Source organism: Chenopodium quinoa, unplaced genomic scaffold (genome assembly GCF_001683475.1).
Source record: "Chenopodium quinoa cultivar QQ74 unplaced genomic scaffold, ASM168347v1, whole genome shotgun sequence".
Taxonomy (NCBI): Eukaryota; Viridiplantae; Streptophyta; class Magnoliopsida; order Caryophyllales; family Amaranthaceae; genus Chenopodium; species Chenopodium quinoa.
Window position 1 is genome coordinate 2990043 of NW_018744092.1, and position 24948 is coordinate 3014990.

The following is a 24948-nucleotide window of genomic DNA, read 5'->3' on the forward strand; positions in this document are numbered from 1 at the left end:
TGTGATAATTAGATGGGAAAATAATGTCTAGGATATGATAATGCGTGCTTAACTTTGAAGCCAAGACAATAGTAAAAAAAGTTAAGTTATTAGTGGATTATATGTGTGAATTAAATACATGATGTTTGGTAATGTGTTGTAATAATGATGGCTCAGATTTATCCTAACAACTTTATTGCTTGGGATGCAAAACTCATGCAATGATGATGAGCTCTATGTTTGTTGCAATATTTGACGCATTTTAAGTGGAAAAAAGATGCATCAAAGCACATACAATATCTTTAATTTACGTCGTCAAGCAAACTTTAAGAACTAACGGATATAGTCCTCCCAGAACATAATATACTCGGATCTGTATCAAAGTATATAACTTGATTTTTATGATAATTTTTTTATTGGACCATACACAAATTTATAACATGGGAGAATTTTATTATGTATAAAGTACAAACTCAACAACTGAGCAACGAACTAGTGTTATAATTTGGACGTACTTCTACTATTTCTTATTTTGTAGCTTTTATATGAGACAATTAATCCTAACTCACATATAGGATAAACTCCTAACAATATTTACTCTAAAATTCGCCCACTTAATTGGCTGGTTCTCTTGGTAAAATCCTCCTAGATAAAATTTATGCTTGAAAAATGTTACGTGATGATGACGGTCTTACAATTATTGATGATACATCATGAAAATCCATCTATTGGACCAGTTATTAAAGAATAGGTTCAAATATTTTTTAAGAAATACTTCGTATATGATTCACTCGTTATAGTATCCTACGTTGTTTTACATTATTAAAGATTCATTTCTTTTTCTCCAACAAAGTTGATAATTAATTTCCTTTGGAGCATTTGGATAAAAAGATATTCCTGTATTATTTTAGTAGAAAAGGTATTTTCTTAAATTTTAGAATAAGTCTCGGTATACATAAGTCATCATAAATTCATAATGGGTACACCAAAAAATTGATTCATGGTTTGTTAACCAACAATCTTCTCTAACAATCATGAAAATATTATTCAACAATCAAAATTTCAAATTTTATGTATGAAAAACGAGCAACAAATAAAAGTAGAGGAGCGTACAAGTCTATATATATTTAGTATTTACACTTAGGTGTATATTAAAACTTACATTTTATGTGGTTGGTGCAAAGAAAATTATTGAGTACCATATTTCACATGATAATATTGATAAAGGGAAATTATAATGAGTAAAGTCTTGTTCACTTTACCTTAAAAAAATAAAATTCAGTAAAAATAATTTCACTTCAGCAAAAATAATTTCAATTCAGCAAAAATAATTTCAATTCAGTAAAAATAATTTCAATTCAGTAAAAATCAGTAAAATTAAAGAAGAAATATAATAGAAAATCAGTAAAAACTAATTTCATTTCAGTTAAAATAATTTCAGTTCAGCAAAAATAAAGTGAAGTGAACGAGGCCTAACATACACTCGCTATTGCAGAATTGTTCAGCTAAAGTGGCTTAGAATTTTTTAAAAGGATATGAGTAAAGTAAAATAAGTATTATGTACATACTCTGTAGTCGGTATTATGTTTGATAACAATGTACATATTGACCAATAATACATCATAATATAAGAGCACGATTGTATTTTTTATACATTTTAATATGAAACTAGTGATGTTTCTAGCACTAAGATCTGTATATTATGTGGTTATCGAACGTCACTCTTACATGATAAATATGTATTACATGAATATTGTGATGAAAAATAAAAGTTGATACTTTTCCCTTTTCGTAAATCGGTTGAAAGAGCTATCCAGTTTGTTGATGAGTATGACTAATAAATCTATAGAGTTGCATACATTAAATAAAGTGAACAAACTATATAATTAATTCGAGCACTCCGTCATTGGAGTGGTAGCTTGAGCCGGGACTTTATTTTTTTGTGTGAAACAATGATCAGTAGGAAAAATTCTGAAAATTTAAAAACAAAATTTGGTTTTTCTATGTCGTTTGGAGTTGATAGCAGGGGTAAGTCAGGAGGTCTTTGTATATATTGGAGGGAGGGAATCTCATTCTCTTTAGTCTCTTATTCTGATCACCATATTTGTGGCGACTTTTCTGAGCTTGGAGGTCGGGTTTGGAGATTTGTTGGAGTATATGGGTGTGCGGACAGGGCACAAAAGAGCAACACCTGGGCTCTTATGCGTGACATTTACCAGGATTCCCCTTATCCTATGGTGTCCGGAGGTGATTTTAATGAAATTCTTTGTGCCGAAGAGAAGTCTGGAGGTGCTTTGAGGGAGCAGCGTGCTATGGATGCTTTTAGGGAGGTTCTTGACGATTGTAATATGAGAGACCTTGGCCATGATAGTTCGTGGGTGACTTGGGAACGTGGAAATGATCAAGCTGGTATTGTTAGGGAGAGACTCGACAGATTTGTGGCTTGCTCTCGATGGTGTGCCTGGTTCAACCAGGCTCATGTGACCCACTAAACAAAATTCAGGTCGGATCATGTGGGAATTATCCTTGATACGGAGGCTAGAGGGTGTACGAAGAAGAGAACAAGAAAGAAGAGATTCCGATTTGAGACTTGTTGGTTGCTGGTTGAAGGTGTTGAGGATGCAGTACGGAATGCTTGGGACTCCTTTCGTCACCTAGATATGTCAAACAAATTGCTGACTGTAGCCCACGAATTAACCAAGTGGAGCAAAGAAACGTTTGACAATCTAGGTGATTAGATTGCCGAAACAGAAGATGCTCTCAAGGAGGTTCAAAATCAGGCGGGCTCCCAGTTTAATTTTGCCGAAAGTAATAGGCTGGAGGGTATTCTAGATGATCTCCATGAAAAGAATGAGGCGTATTGGTATCTTCGATCGAGGGTTTCTGAAATTAAGGATGGGGACCGTAATACCAAGTACTTCCACCACAAGGCAGCCCAGAGACGGTGCAAAAATCGTATTAAGGGGCTTAAAAATTCTGAAGGCGTGTGGCAAACAGGGAAGAAAAATGTAGAAAAAATCATTCTTGACTTTTATGGATCTTTGTTTGCTAGGGGTGAAGCAGACGATATCTTGGAAGGGGAGGTGCTTGATAGTGTTCCAGCCATGGTGACGGAAGGTATGAATTTGTCTTTATGTCGCCCTTACCCTAAAGATGAAATTTACTCTGCGCTATCTCAAATGAGCCCATGTAAGGCCCCAGGACCGGATGGTCTCCATGCGATCTTTTATCAGAAATATTGGCATATTGTGGGTGATGATGTGACTAGATTTGTCAATAATATTATTTCTAGTAGAATTCCTCTTGACAATATAAACTGTACTAATGTTGCTCTTATCCCGAAAGTGAAGGACCCTACTTGCATATCCCAATTTCAGCCCATCTCTCTTTGCAATGTACTTTACAAATTAGCCTCAAAATCTGTGGCTAATAGACTAAAGCCGCTCCTCCAGGGTTTGGTCACTGAAAACCAGAGTGCTTTTGTTCCTAAGCGCTTGATTACTGACAATGCTTTGATTGCGCTTGAGCTCTTTCACACCATGAAAAAGAGATCTAAGAGTCGTCGTGGATTGATTGCAATGAAATTAGATATGAGCAAAGCGTATGACAGGGTGGAGTGGGGCTTCCTGAGAAAATTGTTGATTAAACTGGGATTTGCCGGAGCTTGGGTTGATACTATTATGGCATTTGTCTCTACGGTTCAATACTCCTTCATAATTAATGGGGTCCCCTCAGACCTGCTCACTTCGTCTAGAGGTCTTCGTGAAGGTGATCTGATCTCCCTTTATCTCTTTATTCTAGTTGCTAATGTTTTATCTAGAATGTTACAGACAACATCGGAGAGGAAAATGATCCATGGAGTACGGGCTAGCAGAAATGGTCCGGAAATTACTCACTTATTCTTTGCAGATGACAGCCTATTATTTACTAGGGCCACCAGACAGGAATGTTCTATCATTGTTGATATTCTCAACAAATATGAAGCAACTTCTGGACAAAAAATTAATTTGGAAAAGTCGGAGGTCTCTTTTAGTAAGGGTGTTCAATTGCCATCTTGGATCACTTTCAGCTCTATTCTTGGTATGGAAATGGTTGATAACCATGTTAAGTACCTTGGGTTGCCGACTGTTGTGGGGAGATCGAAGAAAGCGGTTTTTGTTTTTGTGAAGGATCGTATCTGGAAGAAGGTTCAAGGTTGGAAGGAAAAACTACTGTCAAGAGCTGGGAAGGAAGTTCTCCTCAAGTCTATCATCCAAGCCATTTCGACATACTTAATGGGGGTGTACAGATTTCCGGAGGGATTGATTCAGGTAATCCATGCTATGATGGCTCGTTTTTGGTGGGGGACAAATGAAAAGGGGAGGAAAATTCACTGGAAAAATTAGGATACATTATGTCAACCAAAATGTCTCGAAGGCATGGGTTTTAGAGATCTGGGAGTGTTTAATACGACTCTATTAGGCAAGCAGCTCCGGCGTCTAGCAACCAACGAGCAATCTTTGGTGAGTCGAGTTTTTAAGGCCAAATATTACCCTCGTACATCAATTTTTGAGGCTGCCCTGGGTTCGATTTCAAGGTACTCCTGGAAGAGCCTATGGAGATCCAAAGCTCTTGTGAAGGAGGGGATCTTATGGAGGGTGGGTGATGGTCTAAACATCAATGTATGGACTGAACCTTGGCTTATTGATGATGAGAGTCGCTTTGTGACCACAAAAGTTCGGCAGGATCTTTGTACGAAAGTTGATGAGCTTATTGATAGGGGAAGATGTTGTTGGGACTTGAACAAGGTAGAATCTATCTTCAATGAACGAGACAAATTGGCCATTCTCACTATCTCGATCAGTGAACGCATGCCAAAAGATAGCCTTTCCTGGGCTTAGTCTAAAGATGGGTTCTATAGCGTGAAGACAACATATATCCTTGGAAAATCACTTGCTCTCGACAACTTTGAACAATTCTGGGTTGAAATATGGAAGGCGAAGGTAACACCGAAGGTCCGCCATTTCCTGTGGAGGTGTAGCTTGAACTCCCTGCCTACCCGAAGCCTCCTTCACCACAAACACCTCATAGAAGACCAAAGTTGCCCCTGCTGTGGAACGAACAATGAAACGGCTGTTCATGCTGTGATGCTCTGCCCTAGTGCTCGTTAATTATGGGTGAGATGTGGCTGCCAGGAGGTGCTTGATATGGCCATGCCGAATTCTTTTGGAGAAATGCTGCTCAATTGGGCTAAAAATCTCTCGACAGAAACATATCAAAGGAGTCTATTTCTCTTATTGTTTATTTGGTTTCGTCGAAATAAATGGGTCTTCGAAAATGCATGGGACTCGGACGAGGCTCTTCTTCTCAGGCACAGTAGATTGGTGGCTGATTTTGGTGAGTACACTGAGAAGATTTATGGAGGTACTTCTCCTCCAAGTGAACCAGTGGGTAGACCAGTTTGGACGCCTCCTCCTCACGGCTCAGTGAAGGTTAATGTAGATGTAGCAATTTCAGAAGATGGCTGGGTGGGCTTAGGGGCTATAGCTCGTGATGACAGAGGGAGGGTTCTCTTCTCGGCAGTTAGCAGATCAAGAGCACGTTGGGAGCCATTGGTGGCTGAATGCAAGGCAGCTCTCTTTGGTATAAAGAAGGCAACGGAGAAAAATTTGGGAAATATAATTCTGGAGGTTAACTCTCTAATGCTCGTCTCTAAGCTTAAGAAGGGGTCCTTTTCTCTAGCGGCTGTCAGGGGCGGACCCAATTAAGTGACATGGGGGACAGCTGTCCCCCCAATTTAAAAAAAAAAAATTAAAAAAAAAAAGCAAAACAAATCGCACAGCGCTGCTCCATTTCAATCTTTACTCCAATTCGCCATTACCACTACTCCACTAGTCCACTGCGTCGCTGCTCCACCATTCCACCAACCGGCGACCGTCGAGGCTTCGTGCGTGCGTGGTGCGTCGCTGCTCCTGTGCGGCTGTGCTCCATCTTCAGTCTTCGCTGCAGGCGCGTGCGTGAGTGCGTCAGGCGTCACTGGCTCGCTGCTCCACCGACCACCGCCTGTCCGCCTTGGCCCCTGGGTTCCTCACCACTCGCTGAGTCGCTGCTAAACTTATGGTATGTCTTGCTAAGTTGCTAACCCTAATTCGAATTTTGAAATTCCCAATTTGTTAATTTGAAATCCCCAATTCACCAATTGTTAACCCTAATTTCCAGATTTTTGTTGAATTATTTTAATTTTAATTGCAATATTTGTTGAATTTTAATTTTAATTGCAATTTTAATGTTAGGTTTTATAGTATGCATTTATGCAATGATGTGAATTGTGGAAATTCCGAAATTGAATAATTGATATATATTTTTTAATGTAATTAGGAAATGTCAAATGATTCACCTAATTCAAACAAATCCAAGGCTACTAGAAAACAACCCGATCTTCGACAATTCTTGTCTAAAAGAAAGAAACTCCATGAAAATGAGTCAAATAACTCCCCTTCATTAAGCCCCCCTCAAAGTCAAGAAGATGATATGGAAATGGGTGGTTCAAGTACTTGTAATGTACCATTGGAGGAAAATTTGGTATACGATGTTGAACTTCTTCCTCATGATCCGGGAAAAAGAATAAACATAATGGATTACCCCGCAAATGAACGAAATGCAGTTAGGAGGGGTTATATTCTTAAAAAACCTTGCCAACCAAAAACTCATGAATTTCCTCAAAGACAAGTGTCTGGTTTACGTCGCTTTAGTGTTCATTGGTTCAAGAAATGGGATTGGCTTGAGTATAGTATTGAAAAAGATGCTGCATTTTGTTTTGTATGTTACTTGTTCAAGAATGAAGTTGATAGTTATTCGGGGGGTGATGCATTTGTTGATGGAGGGTTTAGGGCATGGAATAAACCGGAAAGATTTGAGAAGCATGTTGGTGGAATTAACAGTGCTCATAATCTTGCTTATGAGAAATATGTGAATTTAAGAGATGGAAAAAAAAAATCAATCTTGAATGTGTTTGTCAATGCAAGTGAGGTGATTAAAAGTGAATATTTTATCCGCTTGAATGCATCTTTAACTTGTTTAAGGTTTCTTTTGGGGCAAGGTTTGGCATTTCGTGGACATGATGAAAGCGGGGAGTCATATAATAGGGGTAATTTCCTTGAGCTTTTGAAATGGTTAGGAGAAAAGGTTGAGGAAGTAAGACAACATACTCTTGAAAAAGCACCTAAAATTGTCAAATGATTTCCCCTTCTATTCAAAAGGACATTATTAATTGTTGTGCCAAAGAAACAACTAGGTGCATAATAGAAGAAGTTGGTGATGATTACTTTGCCATATTAGCCGATGAGTCAAGTGATGTGTCCCAAAAAGAACAACTAGCTCTTGTTTTGCGCTTTGTTAATAGAGATAGTGGAAAGGTAATGGAGCGATTTTTAGGCATTGTTCATGTTGGTAATACTACCGCTTTAACTCTTAAAGATGCAATCATGTCTTTACTTGTTGAACATTCATTGAGTCCATCTATGATAAGGGGGCAAGGGTACGATGGAGCTAGCAACATGAAAGGTGAAATAAATGGTCTTAAGACTTTGATTATGAATGATACTCCAAGTGCCTACTACGTACATTGTTTTGCTCATCAACTTCAACTAACACTAGTTGCCGTTGCTAAAAAGAATGATAGTTGTGGTTGGCTTTTTGAGATACTTGCAAATTTATTGAATGTGGTTGGAGTTTCTTGCAAGAGAAGAGAAATGATTCGACAAGATCAAGCTCAAGAAGTTGCTCGAGCATTGGATGCAGGGGATATTGTGAGTGGATCGGGTTTAAATCAAGAACTTGGTTTGAAAAGGCCCGGGGATACTCGTTGGAGTTCTTATTACAAGTCTATTTCAAACATCATCCTCTTATTTCCTACAATTGTTAAGGTACTTGTACACATTGGGAAGCATGGTGTATCGGAAGATAAGTTCAAAGCTCAAATTGTTTTAGGACAATTAGAGTCATTTGACTTTGTTTTTATTGCTCACTTGATGTTGACTATTTTTGGTTACACTAATGATTTGTGTGTTGCTTTGCAAAGAAAGGAGCAAGATATTGTAAATGCCATGGAACTTGTCACTTACACAAAATTGGTGTTGCAAAAAATGAGGGAGCAAGGATGGGATACTCTCTTAAACAAGGTAACTTCATTTTGTGCTAAACATGGTATTGTTGTTCCCACTATGGATTCTCCTTATGTTCCTCAAGGAAGATCAAGACGTTTTGTTGAAGAAGCAACAAATGAACATCATTTTCGGGTTGGAATTTTTGTAAGAGTGATTGATTTGCATCTTCAAGAACTTGATGATCGATTTAATGAGAGGAATATGGAGATACTAATATGTATGGCTTGTTTAAGTCCTAAAGATAACTTCTCATCCTTTGATAAAGATAAGGTACTTAAACTTGCCTCTTTTTATCCCGAAGAATTTTCAAGCTTTGATTTGATGGCTCTTGAATGTCAACTTGATATATTCATGGAGAATATGCTAAATGATGATAGATTTCAAGGTTTAAATGACCTTAACTCTCTTTCTATGATGCTTGTTAAAACTAATAAGCATAAGACTTTTCCTCTTATTCATTTGCTTATCAAGTTGATGTTGATTCTTCCGGTTGCCACGGCAAGTGTTGAAAGAGTCTTTTCCGCAATGACATGTGTCAAAAATAAGTTGCGAAATAGCATGGGTGATCAACTTATGAATGATTGTTTGGTCACTTTTATTGAGAAGGATGTCTTCCTAAGAGTTTCCAATGAAAAAATTGTTGATCGCTTCCAAAATATGAAGACTCGAAGGATGAAAGTGTAATTTTAATGTAATGTTTATGTAATTTTTTTCATCATTTGAATTGTATGACTAAGTATGTTTTTTATTTTGAAATTTTAATATTAAGTATTAACTAATTTGTGTGTTTGAGTTTTTTTTTGTTTTTATTTTTTGTTAAGCTATTTGTAAGTTAAGCATTTTGTCCCCCCGAATTGAAAATCCTGGATCCGCCACTGGCGGCTGTCGATGGTATTCTAGAGGATATTATCTTTGCTTGTAATGAATTCTCTTCTGTTATTTGGTCTCATGTAAAGCGGGAGGGAAACTTTGTTGCCTACCATCTAGCTAGGTTAGTGCCGAATGGTAATGAACAACTCTGGGACAATTTTGCCCCGAATGAGATTTCTCCATATGTACAGTTGGACTCTCTTTCTATAATTTAGTGCACTAACCGTTTTTCTCAAAAAAAAAATAAAAATAAAAATAAAAAAATTAAGGATCATGACTCAATGGACTCTAATCTTATGTACTACTGTATTAATATGACAATATAGGTCTATCGGAGTATGAATTTTTTTTTTTTTTTTTATAAGGTAAGATGAAGTACCCTATTGAGCCGGCACCTCTCATAGATTTAGCCAAGTCAGTTCCGCAGGTCATCGCTTGAAAGTAGAGGGGGAGGTAAGGGAATCCCTAATTGCATTTATTTTATTTAAATGGAATTAATATGTTTTTACTATAGACTACAAAGTTACCAGTTGTGATTTGTAGAATATCAAATTGGGCGATTGGACTGATTGCCAACGTTGAATAAGCCTACTCACTTGATGGGCTTAAAAGTGGGCTTGAGTGCTTATATAAAGTACTTCGTTATCAAGTAAACAATATGTCATCCATCCTTTAAAATTAGTCGTATCCTTCTGTTTATCTAAGTGTTACATTTTTGCTTATGCAGTATTTATATACATCACTTTAATCAATATTTGTGCTTTATATATAAAAGTAAATATAGTCATATTATTACTTGTATAATTGTTTTAATGTACAATTTTAAAATATCAATTTTTATAATTTGTACATATTGATGATTAAAGATATCATCAGTCAAAGTACAACATTGACATATTACGATCAAATTGTGGCACTTAAATAAAAACAGAGAGGGTACATTATTATTTTGAGATTTCCTCCCTTACCACTTTTGGTATGTTTTTTCATTTGCTCTCTTTATTATTATTGTCGAATAATGTGAAGATTGGAGATATAGGACAATTTTTTTAAAAATGGAGAGAGTAATTGAGATGTGCAGGCACAGTATAAATGAAGAGACGCATAGAGGAAATAAACCTTGCTTAATAGTATACTCGTGGAAGGACTTTCATGGTACAATCCTTTTGACTAGCTAAACTGGGTTAAAAAATGTCAATTAGTCATTAACATTTGGGCAAAACTGGAAGGGAAACATCGCATAAAGAGAAAATGAAAAGTAAAGTGAACTAAATAAAGACCCTCCAAATTGAACTAAATAAAGAGAAAATGAAAGTAAAGTGGCAATCCATCATATTTTCAATATAACATTTGGGCAAAACTAGAAGGGATAAACCAAAACGAAACTCAAAGATATCACTCGATCTCTTCAGAGTAGATTATTGTTTCACTTACACAAAAAAAGCATGGGTATTATAAGGTTTGTTTGAAACATCGCTCATATCAACTCCACCCAATTAAAAATTATAAATAAAAACACGAGCCCAAACAGGCAAATATAAAGGAACTGAGGAAATACGGACAAAAAAAAAAGTTAGCCCATTTTGGACGAAATGGATAATAGACAAAGAGGGAGCCTCATTTAATCTTAGATATTATCATTCCATTTTATCTCGTCTAACGCATTGATTTTTGTGCCACTTTATTATTTTACTTTTATCATTTAAAAAATAAAATAAAATGATTAGATTGTAAGTGGAGATATATTCGCATATTTGACTTGAATTTACCCATAGACACAACTTTTCAATTAATTGCGTTGCCGAGCAGCAGAAGTGTAAAAGTAGAAGAAAATACAACAATGGGAGTAAGCTTGGAAGGAGAAAAGGTGATATTGGTGCCATACATGAAAGAACATGTTCCCAATTACCATCAATGGATGCAAGATCCTCACCTTCTCTTTGCTACTGGCTCAGAGCCACTTACCCTTGATCAAGAGTATGAAATGCAGCTCTCTTGGTCCCAAGACCCCCTCAGTACTTCTTCTCTCTCTTTCCTCTTTCAATTTTTTTCTGTTTCCTCAAATTTTCCAGGTTTATGTTCCATAATACTTGATGGGTTTTGCTAATTTTGTGTAATTGTTGAAAATTATATACTTGGATGCATTTTCTTGGAATAGGACATGATGGGTTGTTAAAATTTTGTAAGATTTTTCACTTGTGGATGCATTTTATGTGATAGATTTTAATTCAGGTTTTGTGGGATTGATGTTGATGTTGTCATGCTTGGAGTTTTATGTATGAATGATTTAATTTAGGTTATCTGCAAGTTTATGAGTAAATGGCTCAATTAATTAGGTGCCTTAGGATTCATTGTTGTTGTACTAGTACGAAATAGAAGAAAAATGAGGAATTGTATCTTATTATCCTTGTGAATATTGCAACAACCCCTCAATTTGAATGAGTTTGGGAAGGAACGACCATAGCTTTGGTTTTAGTAAATGAAGTTAAGTGGTGTCAAAATGTTAAATGTTTAGTCAAAATGTCAGCTTTTTCTGAACTGGCAAACTAATAGGCTATCTTCTGTAATTCATTTCATAAATTATGATAGTCGAGAAATTTGTTTGCGATGAACCGATGATCATGGAAACTGCTTTTTTAAGTTATTATATGATCGAGTTAAAGGAATGGCTCCTTGTCTTCTGATATATCACAGTAAAGTAAGACTAGGTGTTGGAGGGAAGAACCAAATTTCAACTAGAATATGCTTGGTCTAGGCAGTCTTTGCTACAGGGCTAGAAACTGTCCAACATAAAGCGTCCATGGATGATTTAGAGGCAATTAGAGACACCAATGAGTCGTGCCCAATGTTCATATGCCATCATAATTGTTGATTTAAGCCTTTAAAATGATATTACATATTATGATAGGCCATTCTTCTAGATGCTCAGCAAATACATGCAGATAAACTTAACAATAAGATGCAAAGTACGGGTGTGTACTAATTGGAAAACTTACGTATCATATTCAATCGATGGTCTTGTCATTTGTATTATGGACTATAATCTGAGAGGGATAATGTGTTCAAGAAGCAATGGCCAGTGGATGTAGCTTTGTAGCATTAGGGTTCTCTAGTGTGAAGATGAAGCATACACATGGTGTCAAGAATGTTCATATTTTGAAAAAGAAAATAACAAATTAGAGTGCACTTCTCAGACTGAATCTTAAGATATTATTGGACCTCACATTAAACTTTATCATTTTACCCATACTTAGGAATCTTTTTGCCATCTTTTACAGGTTGAGGGAGTTTTAATGTTGACTCGGAAAAAAGATCGGGGTTCATTTCACCTATTTTGCACAATTGTTTCTCTTCCGTGCAGTGTGGGGTATTAGTAGATGTCCAAGATCCTACTTAGATACTAGGAGAAGTATGGAGATGGAATAGAGATGCAATGGCATGTTTCTGACAATAGGAGATGACCCAATCTAGATAAACAAATAGTCATAGTAATGGTTATGGAATATATGTATCTTTTGAGTAGCTAGAATAGCCCTTATGAATAGTGTATATACAATGAAAGATTTAGGGTAAATACAGATTTGGTTAGACCCAAAGAAAGGAACACTGGGAAAACATGTGAGGGGCTACATAATAGAGATCAAACTTGGATGGAAATCATTGGTATTGAAGAAGTAAATAGAAATGGAGGTTATATTGGTAGGCATGAGCACTGCATGTTGTGACAGACAATACAACAGATATTGAGTAGACAATACAAAAGGATACTTCAAATGCAGGCCATCTATGAATTTCAATGAGTTATAGGAGCAGAGAAGAAGTTGTGTGGGTGAAAGAAGAGGGTACAAGAGAAAGGAATCTCGGATTTTTGGTACTTAAGCTGCTTTGACATTCTGATAATATGTGCAAGTTTAGATTGAAGAGTCAATTAATAAGGAGCCCTGGCTGACATTATATGAAAAGGAGAAAGAAGCCACATTATTGTAGTTCTTTTCTAATTGATAGATTCTGTTGTTTTTTGTGTGGTTCGTCGTGCTGTGATGTTTGAAAGCATTTCTGTTGCATAATACTCGATTCATTTTTTGTAAGTTGTGGTAATTGGATATCTTTCAGAGCGCACTTTCATTGTTCTGGATAAGCAGATGATTGAGGGGGAATTTGTACTTGGCCAACCCCATATTCAAGGTAGATTTAATGTCTAATTATTCTCATGACTGGAATTTTTATGGTGCTCCTGAATCCTGAGTATTTTTTTTTCTTTCTTTATCTTCAGCTATGGTAGGTGATGTTAATATATATATGAATGATCCTGAGGACCCTCTTTTTGCGGAGATTGAGATAATGATTGCTGAGCCTAAAAGGTGTGTCCTTAATTATTTACTCATACATTCGATAGATTTGGAAATTCCTGGTTGACCCCTGCAAAAAGTTGAATGTCATTTAATAGCAGTATATAGATGTTTTTTTAAGACTGTTATTTGTGACATGATGTCCAAAAAAGTTGAGGCTTGTGCATGTATATCAATTCTTAGTCTTCTAAATAGATATTAAGTGTATTTATTGCATGATTTGCATCACTTGTTTTTGGTAATTCAATGTTAGAAATAGGTTATACACCTTTGAAAAGAATATATATGAGAAACCCTAATTGAAAGGTGAATGAATTCCTTAAGACAGTGCGAGTAACTATAAAATTTAAGGTAGTTCCAGGATGATGATTTCTTCATAAGAAAGGTAATCGTTGAAGTATAAAACAAGAATAAGTGAAGGTTTTAAGTGGTTTTTCATAGATCTCTAAAATTGGGAAGCCTTATAATTGATACCCAGGTTGCCTGTTTTTCCATACAAGACTGATTATATCTGAACCCAAATGTCTATACTTGAAATGATCAAGTGGAACGTATTCTGATGTGGCTATCTTGTGCAAGTAAATGATGTTTTTGTTACTTAATACATGAAAACTGTCTCAATGTTATGTTTGTACCCACCTGGGGTTCTTCAGTATATCCATTTGCTTGAAATTGTGGTAATTATCTCCCTAGTAGAACTAATCACAATACTTCTGACTAGTATGCTATGTCTAGAATAAATTGAGTTGCTTTCTTGCTTTACCTCATAATACGTATATGTGCGTATAGATTGAGAGCGTTCTGTTGTCTACATGTTGCTTTGGATATGACTGTGCATTATAGACTTGCATTTTAATTGCAGTATGTATATTGGCATATAGATTGGGAGTGTTTGATCGCCGTGCTACCTTGGATTGTTGGATATGACTATGCAGCTACAGACTTGTATTTTTAATTGCAGTTTGTATTATTGAGAGCGATGACATCTCTGTCAGGTTTCACTCGACACTAAAATAATGCAAAACTGTAAATTACCTATGATAGTCAAGAAGTAAAACAAAATGGCTCTGCCGAGTAATACTATTGTAGTATTTTTTTTAAAAAAAGCGTAACCATGGGCTAGAAAGTAGAAATCACTTAAGTACTGCAAATGTTTTATTTTATTAACTAGAGAAATTCACAACAAATATATCTTAAGCTATGTAATCTCTCTTGGTAGCATAGTCGTGGCAAAGGACTAGGAAAGGAAGCAGTCATGATGATGATGGCTTTTGCTGTTGAGAATGTTGGGATCCATACGTTTCGTGCCAAAATCGGAGAGTCGAATCAAGCATCACTTCTTCTGTTCCGCAAATTGGTTAGCCCCTCTTACTGCCACTTGCGTATCTTTTTTAATTACTCCTTCACACAACTTTTTCATTTTTTTTTATTTTTTTCTTTTTGTTTCTCTTACTTGGTTGATCTCTTCTTTGACACCAGGGTTTTCAAGACTCCTCGTTCAGTGAAGCTTTTAAGGAGGTGAGCTCAGGAGGAACTTTTAGATCTTTGTTCATAATTAACTAATTTTTACATTGTTTATTACTTGTCTTGGTGGATATTGAATAGGGTTGTTTGGATTTAGACTTTTCTACTTTCTGTTTTCTTTCTTCTAAATCTGGTCGATATATTACATAAGATGGCAGTCAATCAATTGCTGTAAGTTGGAACGTTGGGTTGGTAACCGAAACTGTAGCAGTCGTCACTGTATCCTCAGGATTGTAAAATCATTCCCGAGGGGAATTGATGATCTGGCTGGAGTTGTGCAGATCTTGATTTTTTTTGGTTGCTTTTCACTACAGAACTATAGAAGTTTCACCAAATCTGGCAACTAGTATCCATTATGATGTAAATTGTTTACTTCACAATATCATTTGTGCAAACTGGTACTCACTTCTTTTGTGACTTTGCAGTGGACATTGGAGTTGCCAGTAACGAAACCCAAGAGAGATGAGTTGCTGCAAAGCGTTGGTAATATGGTCACTCATTCTTAGCCTTCATCGCTTGATTGGATACATTCTTCTAAATGGCAGGGAAATTGCTAATTTTATCTCTCTTGGTCATGAAGACAATAATTCAATGACAAGAAAGAGATGATTTATTTTTAAGACACAGTGAGGAGTCAGAGCAATTTCTCAAACATTTGTGGAAACTATATGAATTAATTTATCTATTAGTGTAGCTAAAAAATCCAGCCAGATAACAAGGAAATTAAATGAGGAATAAATAGCTTTTACACTTTACATATTTGAACCTTTTTATTGATTTTTTATTTTTTTATTGTACTAGTGTTTTTGGTGATGAATAGGATATGCTATGTGTGAATTACAAGGAGTGCTTATAGTAATTCTTCTACTAAGGGTATGTTACAGTATTTATTTGCTTGAAAAAAAATCCTATATTAGGGCTACTGCCTCGAGGTTTGATCTATACTGACAGGAAATTCAGTGTTCCAGATGACCTAACATATGGTCCAAAATGTGGATGAGACTGGGGAATATCATTTGACACTGCATTCCCAGCTTGCCAGGCGATGTTAAAAGTTGTTCCGTTGCTTAGCGGGCCAAGAAGAGCAGAGATGATCATCTCATCGTTCGAGTACTCTGCCGAAAGCTCTGAGACCGGGAAACTAAGAGGTTCAGGTTTCATGCTAGGGTTGTAGCTTCTGATTTGACTAGTATAGGATTTCATATTGCCTTTCAGATCCTGGAAGGCAACCAGTGCTTGTGTTCCAACCATACCGCTTCCAGTTGGGTTAATCCCCCATGCAATCCATCCTCTAGGTGTCTGGCTTGCTCTGTATACGATGTGAATTGTTTCTGCCGTGGAATTGTAGTTCCAATGGAGATAGGCTTCTAGAACTGGAAGGTCAGCGCATGACTGAAAATCCCTCTGGTCGGAAAATTTGTAGTTTTTACAAGTTTGTGCCGAAGACACGAGAGACAAAGAAGCAATGGTACAGACTATCAGGATGGTTCTTGTGATGGCCATGAGAGCTACTTCTTTACTGATGTTTTTTTGAATTTTCTGATGGGAAAGTATGAAAAATCTAATGTTTTTACTGATGTTTAGAAAATGGCAAAATGCTATTCTATAAAGGATTTCTTGGTTTAAGAATTCGAATACAAGGTTATCTTTTTCGTGTTAAGGTGGTAAGCATTTTATATATTTCAAAGCTGTGATAAATATTATGAAGAATTTAAAATTGAAGTAGTTGGCTGCTTCAATTTTAATGTGTCATAGTTTAAGCACGGGATAATAAACATGAAATGGTAATCGAGTTTGGAAAATCTCAGTCTTGGGTGCATGCTCCAATATTTGTTGTTTATCATGTCTTTATCATTGTCTTTCCTTGCAAAATTCAGAGGACAATTTCAAATTAAGTTTTGTTTGGTTTTCTATGTTATTAAGTAAGATGGACCTGTTAACGAGGGAATAGGGGTAGTTTAGACCATTTCCCGAGATCAACTCGTATTTTATCAATCTTATGTGTTTTTATTCCAAAACTGTTACTTTTGAGTTGAAATGACAAATGTAACATAGAAGCCATAATTCTCCTGTAAAACAAGAATTGAAACCAGTTATGAAAAGCCTATATGCATATCAGCATACCAGATGTAACACCTGAAATAATAGCAATTCAAATAGAAAGCAAACGTCAAGCAGCATCACCTACAAATATTTATTGCCCTTGTATAAAACAAAAGCAATTCTTCAAATGCCGTTGACAAAATTAGACATCGACTGGTAAATATCTATTTCAAGCTAGATCTGAGACGATATGCAAACACAGAAATATCAAAAACAGTTTCTACAAATTTTCGTTTTCCAAGACAATGGCAGACTATAACTCCGAATAGCTTTCATCAAACCACATCAGGAGCATTTTGAGACCCCAATGCTTATACCCTTACGCCATAATCTTAGCAGATCTGACAAAAAGGCTGTCGACAACCTTTGCAACATTGGAAATGGTATCCAGCGTAGCTTCATAAATAGCCTCAGTCTTGGGATCATCAAAGATAATAAGGCATCCTGCACCCTGATCAAGAGTCCCTGCAAATTTCTTGTCCAAAATCATCTGAGATAATTTCCTCTCCACATGATCAAGGGGGAGTTCGATCAATTCGGCAATGTGGGCAATCTCCACCCTTGAAAATGGCTCGATCAGTCTGCAAAGATTCTGCTCCAACAGAGTGTCATAAAGAGATGATAGATGCCTGTGAACAATAGGATCTTCTTGCAGTTGATCCTTAAAGTTTACCAATGAAGCCTCAAAGAGTTTCAGAGAACGCTTTGAATAAGCATCAGCAATAGCTTTCATCGCATCAAGATCAGGGCCCAAGTACTGCAAGCCTGCTTTGGAAGATATAATTCCAGCAACATCATCAGCTTGATTCACCATGACTTTGCACAAAAGCATGTATTTCAGACTGTATACTGCTCTGGGATCCTCAAGAGCATTAAAGGCCTCAAAAGCTTCAAAGAAGTAGCTGTAGGCAGTTTTATAGTCTTTCTCCTCGGCATGGAGTATCCCACTCTGCAGGTCTATTGTCCCCTGCTGAGCTGGAGGCACGTATATGGCATTGGCTGCTGTTCTAGCTGCAGTAAGGGCAGCCTTGGCTTTGGGTAGGTTTCTCAAAGAGAAATGAAGCTTGCTCTCCAGTAACTCAATGTCCACTAAGAGAAGTTTATCATCTAATCTTCTGACCTCCTTTATCAGACCTGAAAGGAGAGACAACGCTTCAGAGTACTCCTTGATCTCCATCAACAAAGCAGCGAGTCTGGCCTCAACCCGTTGGCGAAGGAAAGTTCGTTTCTCGTCACGAGTCCACTGTACCATATCTTTGCAAAGGGAGATCTGGAGTTCAGTTGAGTTAGGTATTTTAGCCACTGTGTCAATGATTCCTCGCACAATTTTCGCAGTTTTAGCTTTGGGAATCATGGAAAAGTAGGACCTCAACTGAGTCAAAAGAATCCGAAGATCTTCAGCCTTGTTTTCTTGCCTAAGATAATCAGTGAGCTTTGTGATTGCCTGTTCCTTTATGCGCAAAGCATCAGGTGAAGAAGAAGGATCTGCAAGCACTCGCTGCAGAATTGTAATAGACTCTGCAGCACTATTCGCTTCCAGAGCCTGTTCAAGGGATTCTGTGGTTGCAGGCAGAAAATTGGCCATTGTTGTTTAGTTTTGGTGATAAAATAAAGTCCTGTGAAGACAAAATAAAGCAATATTAGCGTTAAGTTATTAGCAGTATGTTTAGTTGTATACAGTTCACACATACACACACACAAAACACCAGGAAAGAAAGAGGCTGGGTTATGCACAATACATAGTGGAACTTCAAATGGGCGAGCAAAGAAAACTAATTCTGCACTACATTACAAAAAACAACAAATAGGAAATAATAATCAATTAAAAAAAGCAACAAAATAACAACAGAAGATAGAGAAAAAATGGTTGGCAAGGAGGTCAATAACTGATTACACACTGAAAAAACTTTCCAAAGCCTAAGTTGTGGAACATAGAATAATAAGTAACATCATAGGATCATGAAAAAGACAGGCAAGCAAACACCCCCCCCCTCCTCCCATCCTGCTCCATCATCATCATGAATTCAAAGCTGCTATGGGCATCTTCAAAAGCTTGTGTATCAAAAAGAAATAAAATAAAAGTTTTAATCCTGGAATCCCCCAATAGCACAGAAACCATAGCCTGTTAGGCAGTAAATTGAAAAAGCTCAATCCAGTTAAGAAGAAAAGTCATGAATTGCCTTTAACAAACCTATAGAAGAACAACACTTGACAATGTAAACCCATTTGGACAAACACCCTCCACCAGCATTCGAGAAAAATAATCCAACCCAACTCAAAACAACCCGATTGGAGCAAAACCCGAAATTAAAACCGTCAAAGTACGAAAATTTCTCTCACACATTTCGTCAAACAGGTTCTAGGCAGAACCCAAATTTTTAAATTTCGCATAAAGACTCAACACATAGTGCCCAACATTTAAATCAACAATGGAACCACTCTTTATTAACATCCCATGAAAGATATGAAGTGTTCGTTCATCCTTCAAATCATCAATAAAAGCCAATAATTTCCATGCTGTTTAGAGGACAGAGAAGGATGGAATCGTTGAATTGGTTCCTGGGAAATCACAATCTGGGTTTCTTTAAAGAAATTAGGGTTTAAAAGGGATTAAAGCAATTACTCACCAAATTGACGGAATAACAGAACCATACAACTCACATACAGACAGCAAATATGTGGAAATCAACCGGCAAAACCATACAACTCACAATCAGACAGCAATAATTTCAATCATGAATTCTTGATTCAGATCTCAAGAAATGAACAAATATACAAGATCTAATAGAAGAAATGAACGAAAAAATCAATACTCAGCCTCACAAGGTAAATGCATGCAATTCAAACGAATTATACAAACAAATCAATCATAATCCACACCCAAAAACAGTAGTGATTTGGGACAAAAACTACAAGAAATTTAAGAACTTACAGTGAAATTTAAGATAATTGGTAGCGATTCAGAGCTATTTCACTTGACCAATCTTAAGATCTAGAAATTGAAACTAGGGGGGAGAGAGAATGGAGAGCTAACAGCACAAGAGCGGAAAAATGACTCAGTTAAGTACCCTCAGGCTTAGCCATTAGGGTATACTTGTACAATAAGGATTTTTTTTTTATTTTTTATTTTTTATTTTTTATTTTTTTTTTAATGCAAAATAAGAGATTTGGCTTAGCCCTAAATTTAAAATCAAAGCCAATATAGGTTGGGTCACAACTCACAAGTCATATCACTAAGGTGAGTTCAACAGGTTGAGTTTGGGTTGGTTCAATTGAACCTGATCCAATTAGTTAAATGGGTTAGGCACTTCTTAGGCAAGTTTTATTTATTTTTATTTATTTATTTTTTTTTTTTTAATTCCTAGACAAGTTATTTGTGAGTTGAAATCTTCAATTTAAACCTAGCCCATTTAAATTTTGAGCCGTTTTGGGTAGACATTTGAAGATCTCGGCCAAAACCCATAATTTCGATTCAACAAACTCTTATTCAAATGTTTTGACAACAGATATGTTTGAGATGCCGCGATGGCATATTTTGGGACATTTCAAATGTATTTCAGCCATTTCATATCTAACAGTTTTCTATAATTCCGGAAAGCCAAGAGCTACCAGTTTTAGTGGAAGACAAGGATAATCTCCAACTGCAAACTAATCATGCTACACTTCCAAAATAAAGTTGTAGCAGTTTAAGAAACATCAGCAGTTATAAATTTGTATGTCTAATACACTGTTATAAAGGTTGTTCTCAAAGTAATGTTTCATGATTTACAGGGTAGAAAACCCATACCCAATACTTACCGTTACAAATAGATAATTCATGCAATGACGCAACTATGAACCCCTAGCAAAGATGAAAGAAAGGTTAATAAGACTGAAAAGAGGGGAGAACAATTTATCTGATTGAAATTGGTTGAAGTGGTACTTAAAAGCGTCACAGGAGCTGCTTTAGGCTACAAAATCACAGTGGTATTTGTATGCATGTATGTAGAAAGGCATAATTGGGTTAACACCAAACTAAGTTACTAGTATATTATTGGGTTTGGGGGCCTTAATTTCTGAAAACGTTAGTTTGAAGATCTATAATTAGATAATTCTTGGTAAAACTTAAATCAATATTTTATTCATATTCTAAATAATCACAAGTTCGCACAATTTTGACTTTGGCACTATTTATACAATAACTCTAACCACATTTTCATACGAATATATAAAGTCAAATGTTATTGTGTAATATGTTACAAGTATTGTATTAGTCTAACTATATATTTTTCAAATACTAACAATTATACTTATTACAAATATTAATGGTCACAAACTAATGCATTGATAAATGTGTCACTTTGGAAATATCGTGTCCAACAAAAGTACCCAATTTAACTACAAATTCTCCATGTCCTAAGTTTGAGCGCCATGTCAAATCATTCTCGTATATGACACTCATACCAATGGTCCCTAATGATGTGTTTGGATAAAGAAATGGAAAAGAAAAGGAGGGGGGGGGGGGGGAGGTGAAGGGGAAGGAAGTAAGATGAGTTCCCTTCCAAATCCCTCCATTGTTGGAGAGATTACTTCCTTACAATTAAATCCCTCCATTTCTCTCCCCTCCAATTCCCTTTCTTCCTTATTTGTTATCCAAATGAAAGATAAGTGAAAAGTGATGGAAATGTGGAATGAAGATGTTGATGATAGCTTCAAATGGAAAGTGCATTTGACATCAAATTAGCAATACAACATCAACAAGTATAAACCCCTTTTTACAATCAAATACTTCGTAAACATAATCTGAGCTTTTAAGCTCTCCACCGATTGATCCTAATCCAAAGTTATAAAAACCTAAAGATTACCATCCATCATCAGACCCATCTTTTGTATCATACCCTTTTCAGAACTCATACACCTAGACTTGTCGATTTCAGAATACCCAATAACCTAAATACTAGTAAAAATTTAGGTCATTTATCTGAAGAGTATTAGAAGATTAACAAGATGGCCGAAACTTCATCCATGACTCCCCTCCCCTTTTAACTGAGACATTTGCAAGCTCCTAAACAGCTTAATTCCTCCTCTTTAAAACAAATGATACTCATAAAACAATCAATACCAAAGATAAAAGTGTGACCATGTTTTTTGAGGCGAAATTTAATCAAACTACTAAAAAAAATAATCGAAAACGACAGATAATACTCCAACATTCAATAAGTTCAATAAACAATTCAAACAAATACAATTTCATATTTTCATACCTAATAAAACAAAATCTAGGAAAAATAATATAAAAATTGAAAGCAAATTTGACTAAATTTGGCTAAATTTCACAAATGAACATTCAACATTAATTCAATTACAGCTTAAACCCAAAAGATCATGCAATTAATTTACAATTTCTGGAAAATAAAATTGAACAAGAAGTAGATCTAATGGGTAAATTAAGATTACAAAGATGCGCTAAATTTGAAAATTCAGTAGAAATTGAAATGAAAGAGTGAATTGAATAAAAATGAAATACCTGAATTTGGGGAAATCTAAGTGAATTAGAGTTGTTCGTCGACAGTGCGTGTGCCGCTTTTCTCTCTCCTGTTGTTGTGGGTTTTGTCAAGTTTTCTTGCTGAAGGAGCAACTTCTGAGTTTTTTCTCTCTATGTTCAACTGTAGATGAAAGTAGTGAAGTACTATTATTGGGCTTTAGTGGACTTTGATTGGGCTCTAAAGGGGAGTTTTTTTTTTTTTTTTTTTTCAATACAATGCCCAAAATTAAACCCGATTGAGGGGTTGTGCTTGTTGGCATGTCTCGAGGCTCCTCTGGCTACTTGAGCTCGACTCGATCAAAATTCGATTCAATCATTATTAGCATTGGTGAAGTTTTGGGTCGGGCAAAAGATGAGCTGCAATTTAAAAATTATGATGGAAAATGATACGGAGTATTATAAGAAAATAATAATATATTTGGTTAAAGTATTGGGATTGTACCTAAAACTTGTGATCAGATCTTGCCTACATCATTGTCTACACCAAAAGAAAAACTAATCGTCTATCAATGTGTAATTATCAAACTAGTCCTTAACTATTGTGGTACAAATTAGCTAGAAGCCAATGATTTTGTAAGTAATGTTTTGAATTCAAGTATCAACTAGCATATAAACATTAGTATTTGTCAAAAAAAAAAAAAAAAACATTAGTAGAGTAAATTTTTTTAATAACCTAATGATAAAAATTTAGTGTCATGACTTAAGATTATAGCTTCATGGAATAAATTATACGGAGTAATTCACTTATCCTTCACTTGGGCTCACAATAAGTCCAACTAATATAACTTTAATCGATACAAGGTGAGTTTGATGCGTTAATTTAGTAGAGTAATCCTCTCTCCTATCCTAATTGAATTGTTTTTTAAGAAAATTACACAAGAACTCAAAAGTGGGAACACAATAAAACACGCAGGAAGCCGGTGAAAAGCGAAAAGCATATGATTCATTCAACAATTCAATCTACGGAAGTTTAAACACATTGGAAAAAATATTAAGGACTTGGGCCCAAATCTTACTTCTCTATCGGTTGCATCTACCGAACCGCTGAGCAGGTCAACTTCCCACACTTTTTTTTATATTCGTGGCGTATGTACACTGTACACATGGCGGCATTTCTTCTGCATTGTGGTCTCTAATCGATAACACTCCCTTCGTCCCAGATTAACTTAATTATTCTGTGACGTAAGGAAGTATCATAACATTAGTAATTTTAGTAATTATTTGAATCTTTCATTCAGTAAGGAATTCTTTATTTAGTAAATTAATACTACTTGGAATTTTGGAGTGATTGTACATGGAATCTTGGATTGTACTCCAATTTTTAATAAACTGTCTATTTTTCGATGACAAGATCATTACTCAACCCTTATGTAACAACTAAGAATCTTCTCAGGTTGTACGAGTATGTAGCCAACTCTCTCAATTCCAGTCTTAGATTCTACCAATACTATCTTTGGAATGTCAATAACTAATTTTCCACTAATAATCCATAGAGGAAGAGATCACAAAACATTAGAAAAACCAGAGAAGAGAATGTGGTCACCTCTTTCTGGAATGAATGTTGAGGATCCTAATTCAATTATGAGTTGTATACGTTAGTTTAAGCAATCTCGTCTAAAACAAACATTGAACCAAAGGACATCAAGGTTGCTAGTTTGTTCCAATCTTAAGAGAAAAGGATGAATATAGCTATCAATTTTACCAATATATAGCGCAGATAGCAGGTTTACGAAGGATGCATAAATTCATTTATCAAAGGAAAAGCGGTTATAAAAATTGTACATGCATCATCGATTCATCGACAATGTTTGCTCCCAAAAAGATTAGTAACCATGGGTTAAGATGGGTCATGGAGAAATAACTTTGAACATACTCTTTCTTTTAACATATGATCAATCAAAGGTGTGTTTTATGTATTCATATGACTTTTACTTATATGAATTTATTTTATCTTATCTGAACTTATTAGACCTTATAAAAACTTAATTAGTTACTTCCTCCGTCCTATAATACTTGGTACGTTGGGGTGGACACGTAGTTTAAGAAAAATACAAGTGGGTCCATTTAAAACATTTGTTTATTATATAAAGAATTCTCTTTTGTATTTTTATATTGTAAGAAAACAAAAAGTGGGGAAGGTGGGAGTAGTGAGAAGAGAGAAAATGTAGGATTTAATTGGGTTTTGAGGTTTGTGGTCCCAAACAGAGTATGGGAAAATATTTTTTTATTAGTGGTCCAATTCCATATTTAATAACGTGTCAAGTATTTTGGGATGGACGAAAATGATAACTGTGTCGAGTATTATGGGACGGAGGAAGTATGATTTGTACTTGGATAATCCTTATCAGAATTTATTTTTCCTGAACTGAACTGAAATTAATTAAACTTATCTGAACTTTTTACACCTGAAATAAGTGAAAATAAAGTGAATAGAACATGCTCCTTAATTGAATTA

At 35.7% G+C, this 24948-nt stretch overlaps 6 protein-coding genes across 8 annotated transcripts; 4 read left to right on the forward strand and 2 right to left on the reverse strand.

Annotated features, from left to right (window-relative positions):
* Positions 1-5171: 5171 nt before the first annotated feature.
* On the forward strand, positions 5172-5726 carry LOC110692022. Its single transcript, XM_021869015.1, has one exon. The coding sequence runs from the start codon at positions 5172-5174 to the stop codon at positions 5724-5726; it is 555 nt and encodes a 184-aa protein (XP_021724707.1).
* Positions 5727-6339: 613 nt separating this feature from the next.
* Positions 6340-7197, forward strand: LOC110692024 (zinc finger MYM-type protein 1-like). Its single transcript, XM_021869016.1, has one exon. The coding sequence runs from the start codon at positions 6340-6342 to the stop codon at positions 7195-7197; it is 858 nt and encodes a 285-aa protein (XP_021724708.1).
* LOC110692025 (zinc finger MYM-type protein 1-like) lies at positions 7194-8807 on the forward strand. Its single transcript, XM_021869017.1, has one exon. The coding sequence runs from the start codon at positions 7194-7196 to the stop codon at positions 8805-8807; it is 1614 nt and encodes a 537-aa protein (XP_021724709.1).
* A 1950-nt stretch (positions 8808-10757) lies between these two features.
* LOC110691861 (N-acetyltransferase 9-like protein) lies at positions 10758-16492 on the forward strand. Of its 3 annotated transcripts, XM_021868829.1 has the most exons (8): positions 10758-11008; positions 13107-13178; positions 13267-13354; positions 14567-14699; positions 14822-14860; positions 15292-15349; positions 15668-15739; positions 15827-16492. In XM_021868829.1, the coding sequence occupies exons 1-7, from the start codon at positions 10834-10836 to the stop codon at positions 15700-15702; spliced, it is 600 nt and encodes a 199-aa protein (XP_021724521.1). In that variant the 5' UTR covers positions 10758-10833; the 3' UTR covers positions 15703-15739; positions 15827-16492. The 3 variants fall into 3 exon arrangements, with proteins under 3 accessions (XP_021724521.1, XP_021724520.1, XP_021724522.1); XM_021868828.1 differs by having other exon boundaries at positions 15668-16492; XM_021868830.1 differs by having other exon boundaries at positions 10759-11008; positions 15292-16492.
* LOC110692026 (cytochrome b561 and DOMON domain-containing protein At5g47530-like) lies at positions 15806-16369 on the reverse strand. Its single transcript, XM_021869018.1, has one exon. The coding sequence runs from the start codon at positions 16367-16369 to the stop codon at positions 15806-15808; it is 564 nt and encodes a 187-aa protein (XP_021724710.1).
* A 504-nt stretch (positions 16493-16996) lies between the features above and the next one.
* LOC110691860 (26S proteasome non-ATPase regulatory subunit 11 homolog) lies at positions 16997-22627 on the reverse strand. Its single transcript, XM_021868827.1, has 2 exons — positions 22476-22627; positions 16997-18585 (listed from the first exon to the last, which is right to left on the reverse strand). Exon 2 carries the CDS (start codon positions 18552-18554, stop codon positions 17289-17291), a length of 1266 nt encoding a protein of 421 aa, XP_021724519.1. The 5' UTR covers positions 18555-18585; positions 22476-22627; the 3' UTR covers positions 16997-17288.
* Between the last annotated feature and the right edge of the window lie 2321 nt (positions 22628-24948).

Bases quoted from the DNA above. Each gene is read 5' to 3' on its own strand.
- LOC110692022 (XM_021869015.1), top strand. From the start codon at position 5,172: ATGCCGAATTCTTTTGGAGAAATGCTGCTCAATTGGGCTAAAAATCTC.
- LOC110692024 (XM_021869016.1), top strand. From the start codon at position 6,340: ATGTCAAATGATTCACCTAATTCAAACAAATCCAAGGCTACTAGAAAA.
- LOC110692025 (XM_021869017.1), top strand. From the start codon at position 7,194: ATGATTTCCCCTTCTATTCAAAAGGACATTATTAATTGTTGTGCCAAA.
- LOC110691861 (XM_021868828.1), top strand. From the start codon at position 10,834: ATGGGAGTAAGCTTGGAAGGAGAAAAGGTGATATTGGTGCCATACATG. The intron at 11,009-13,106 runs GTACTTCTTCTC...GATATCTTTCAG, and splicing joins TTGGTCCCAAGACCCCCTCA to AGCGCACTTTCATTGTTCTG. The intron at 15,350-15,667 runs GTAATATGGTCA...TTATTGTACTAG, and splicing joins TGAGTTGCTGCAAAGCGTTG to TGTTTTTGGTGATGAATAGG.
- LOC110692026 (XM_021869018.1), bottom strand. From the start codon at position 16,369: ATGGCCATCACAAGAACCATCCTGATAGTCTGTACCATTGCTTCTTTG.
- LOC110691860 (XM_021868827.1), bottom strand. From the start codon at position 18,554: ATGGCCAATTTTCTGCCTGCAACCACAGAATCCCTTGAACAGGCTCTG.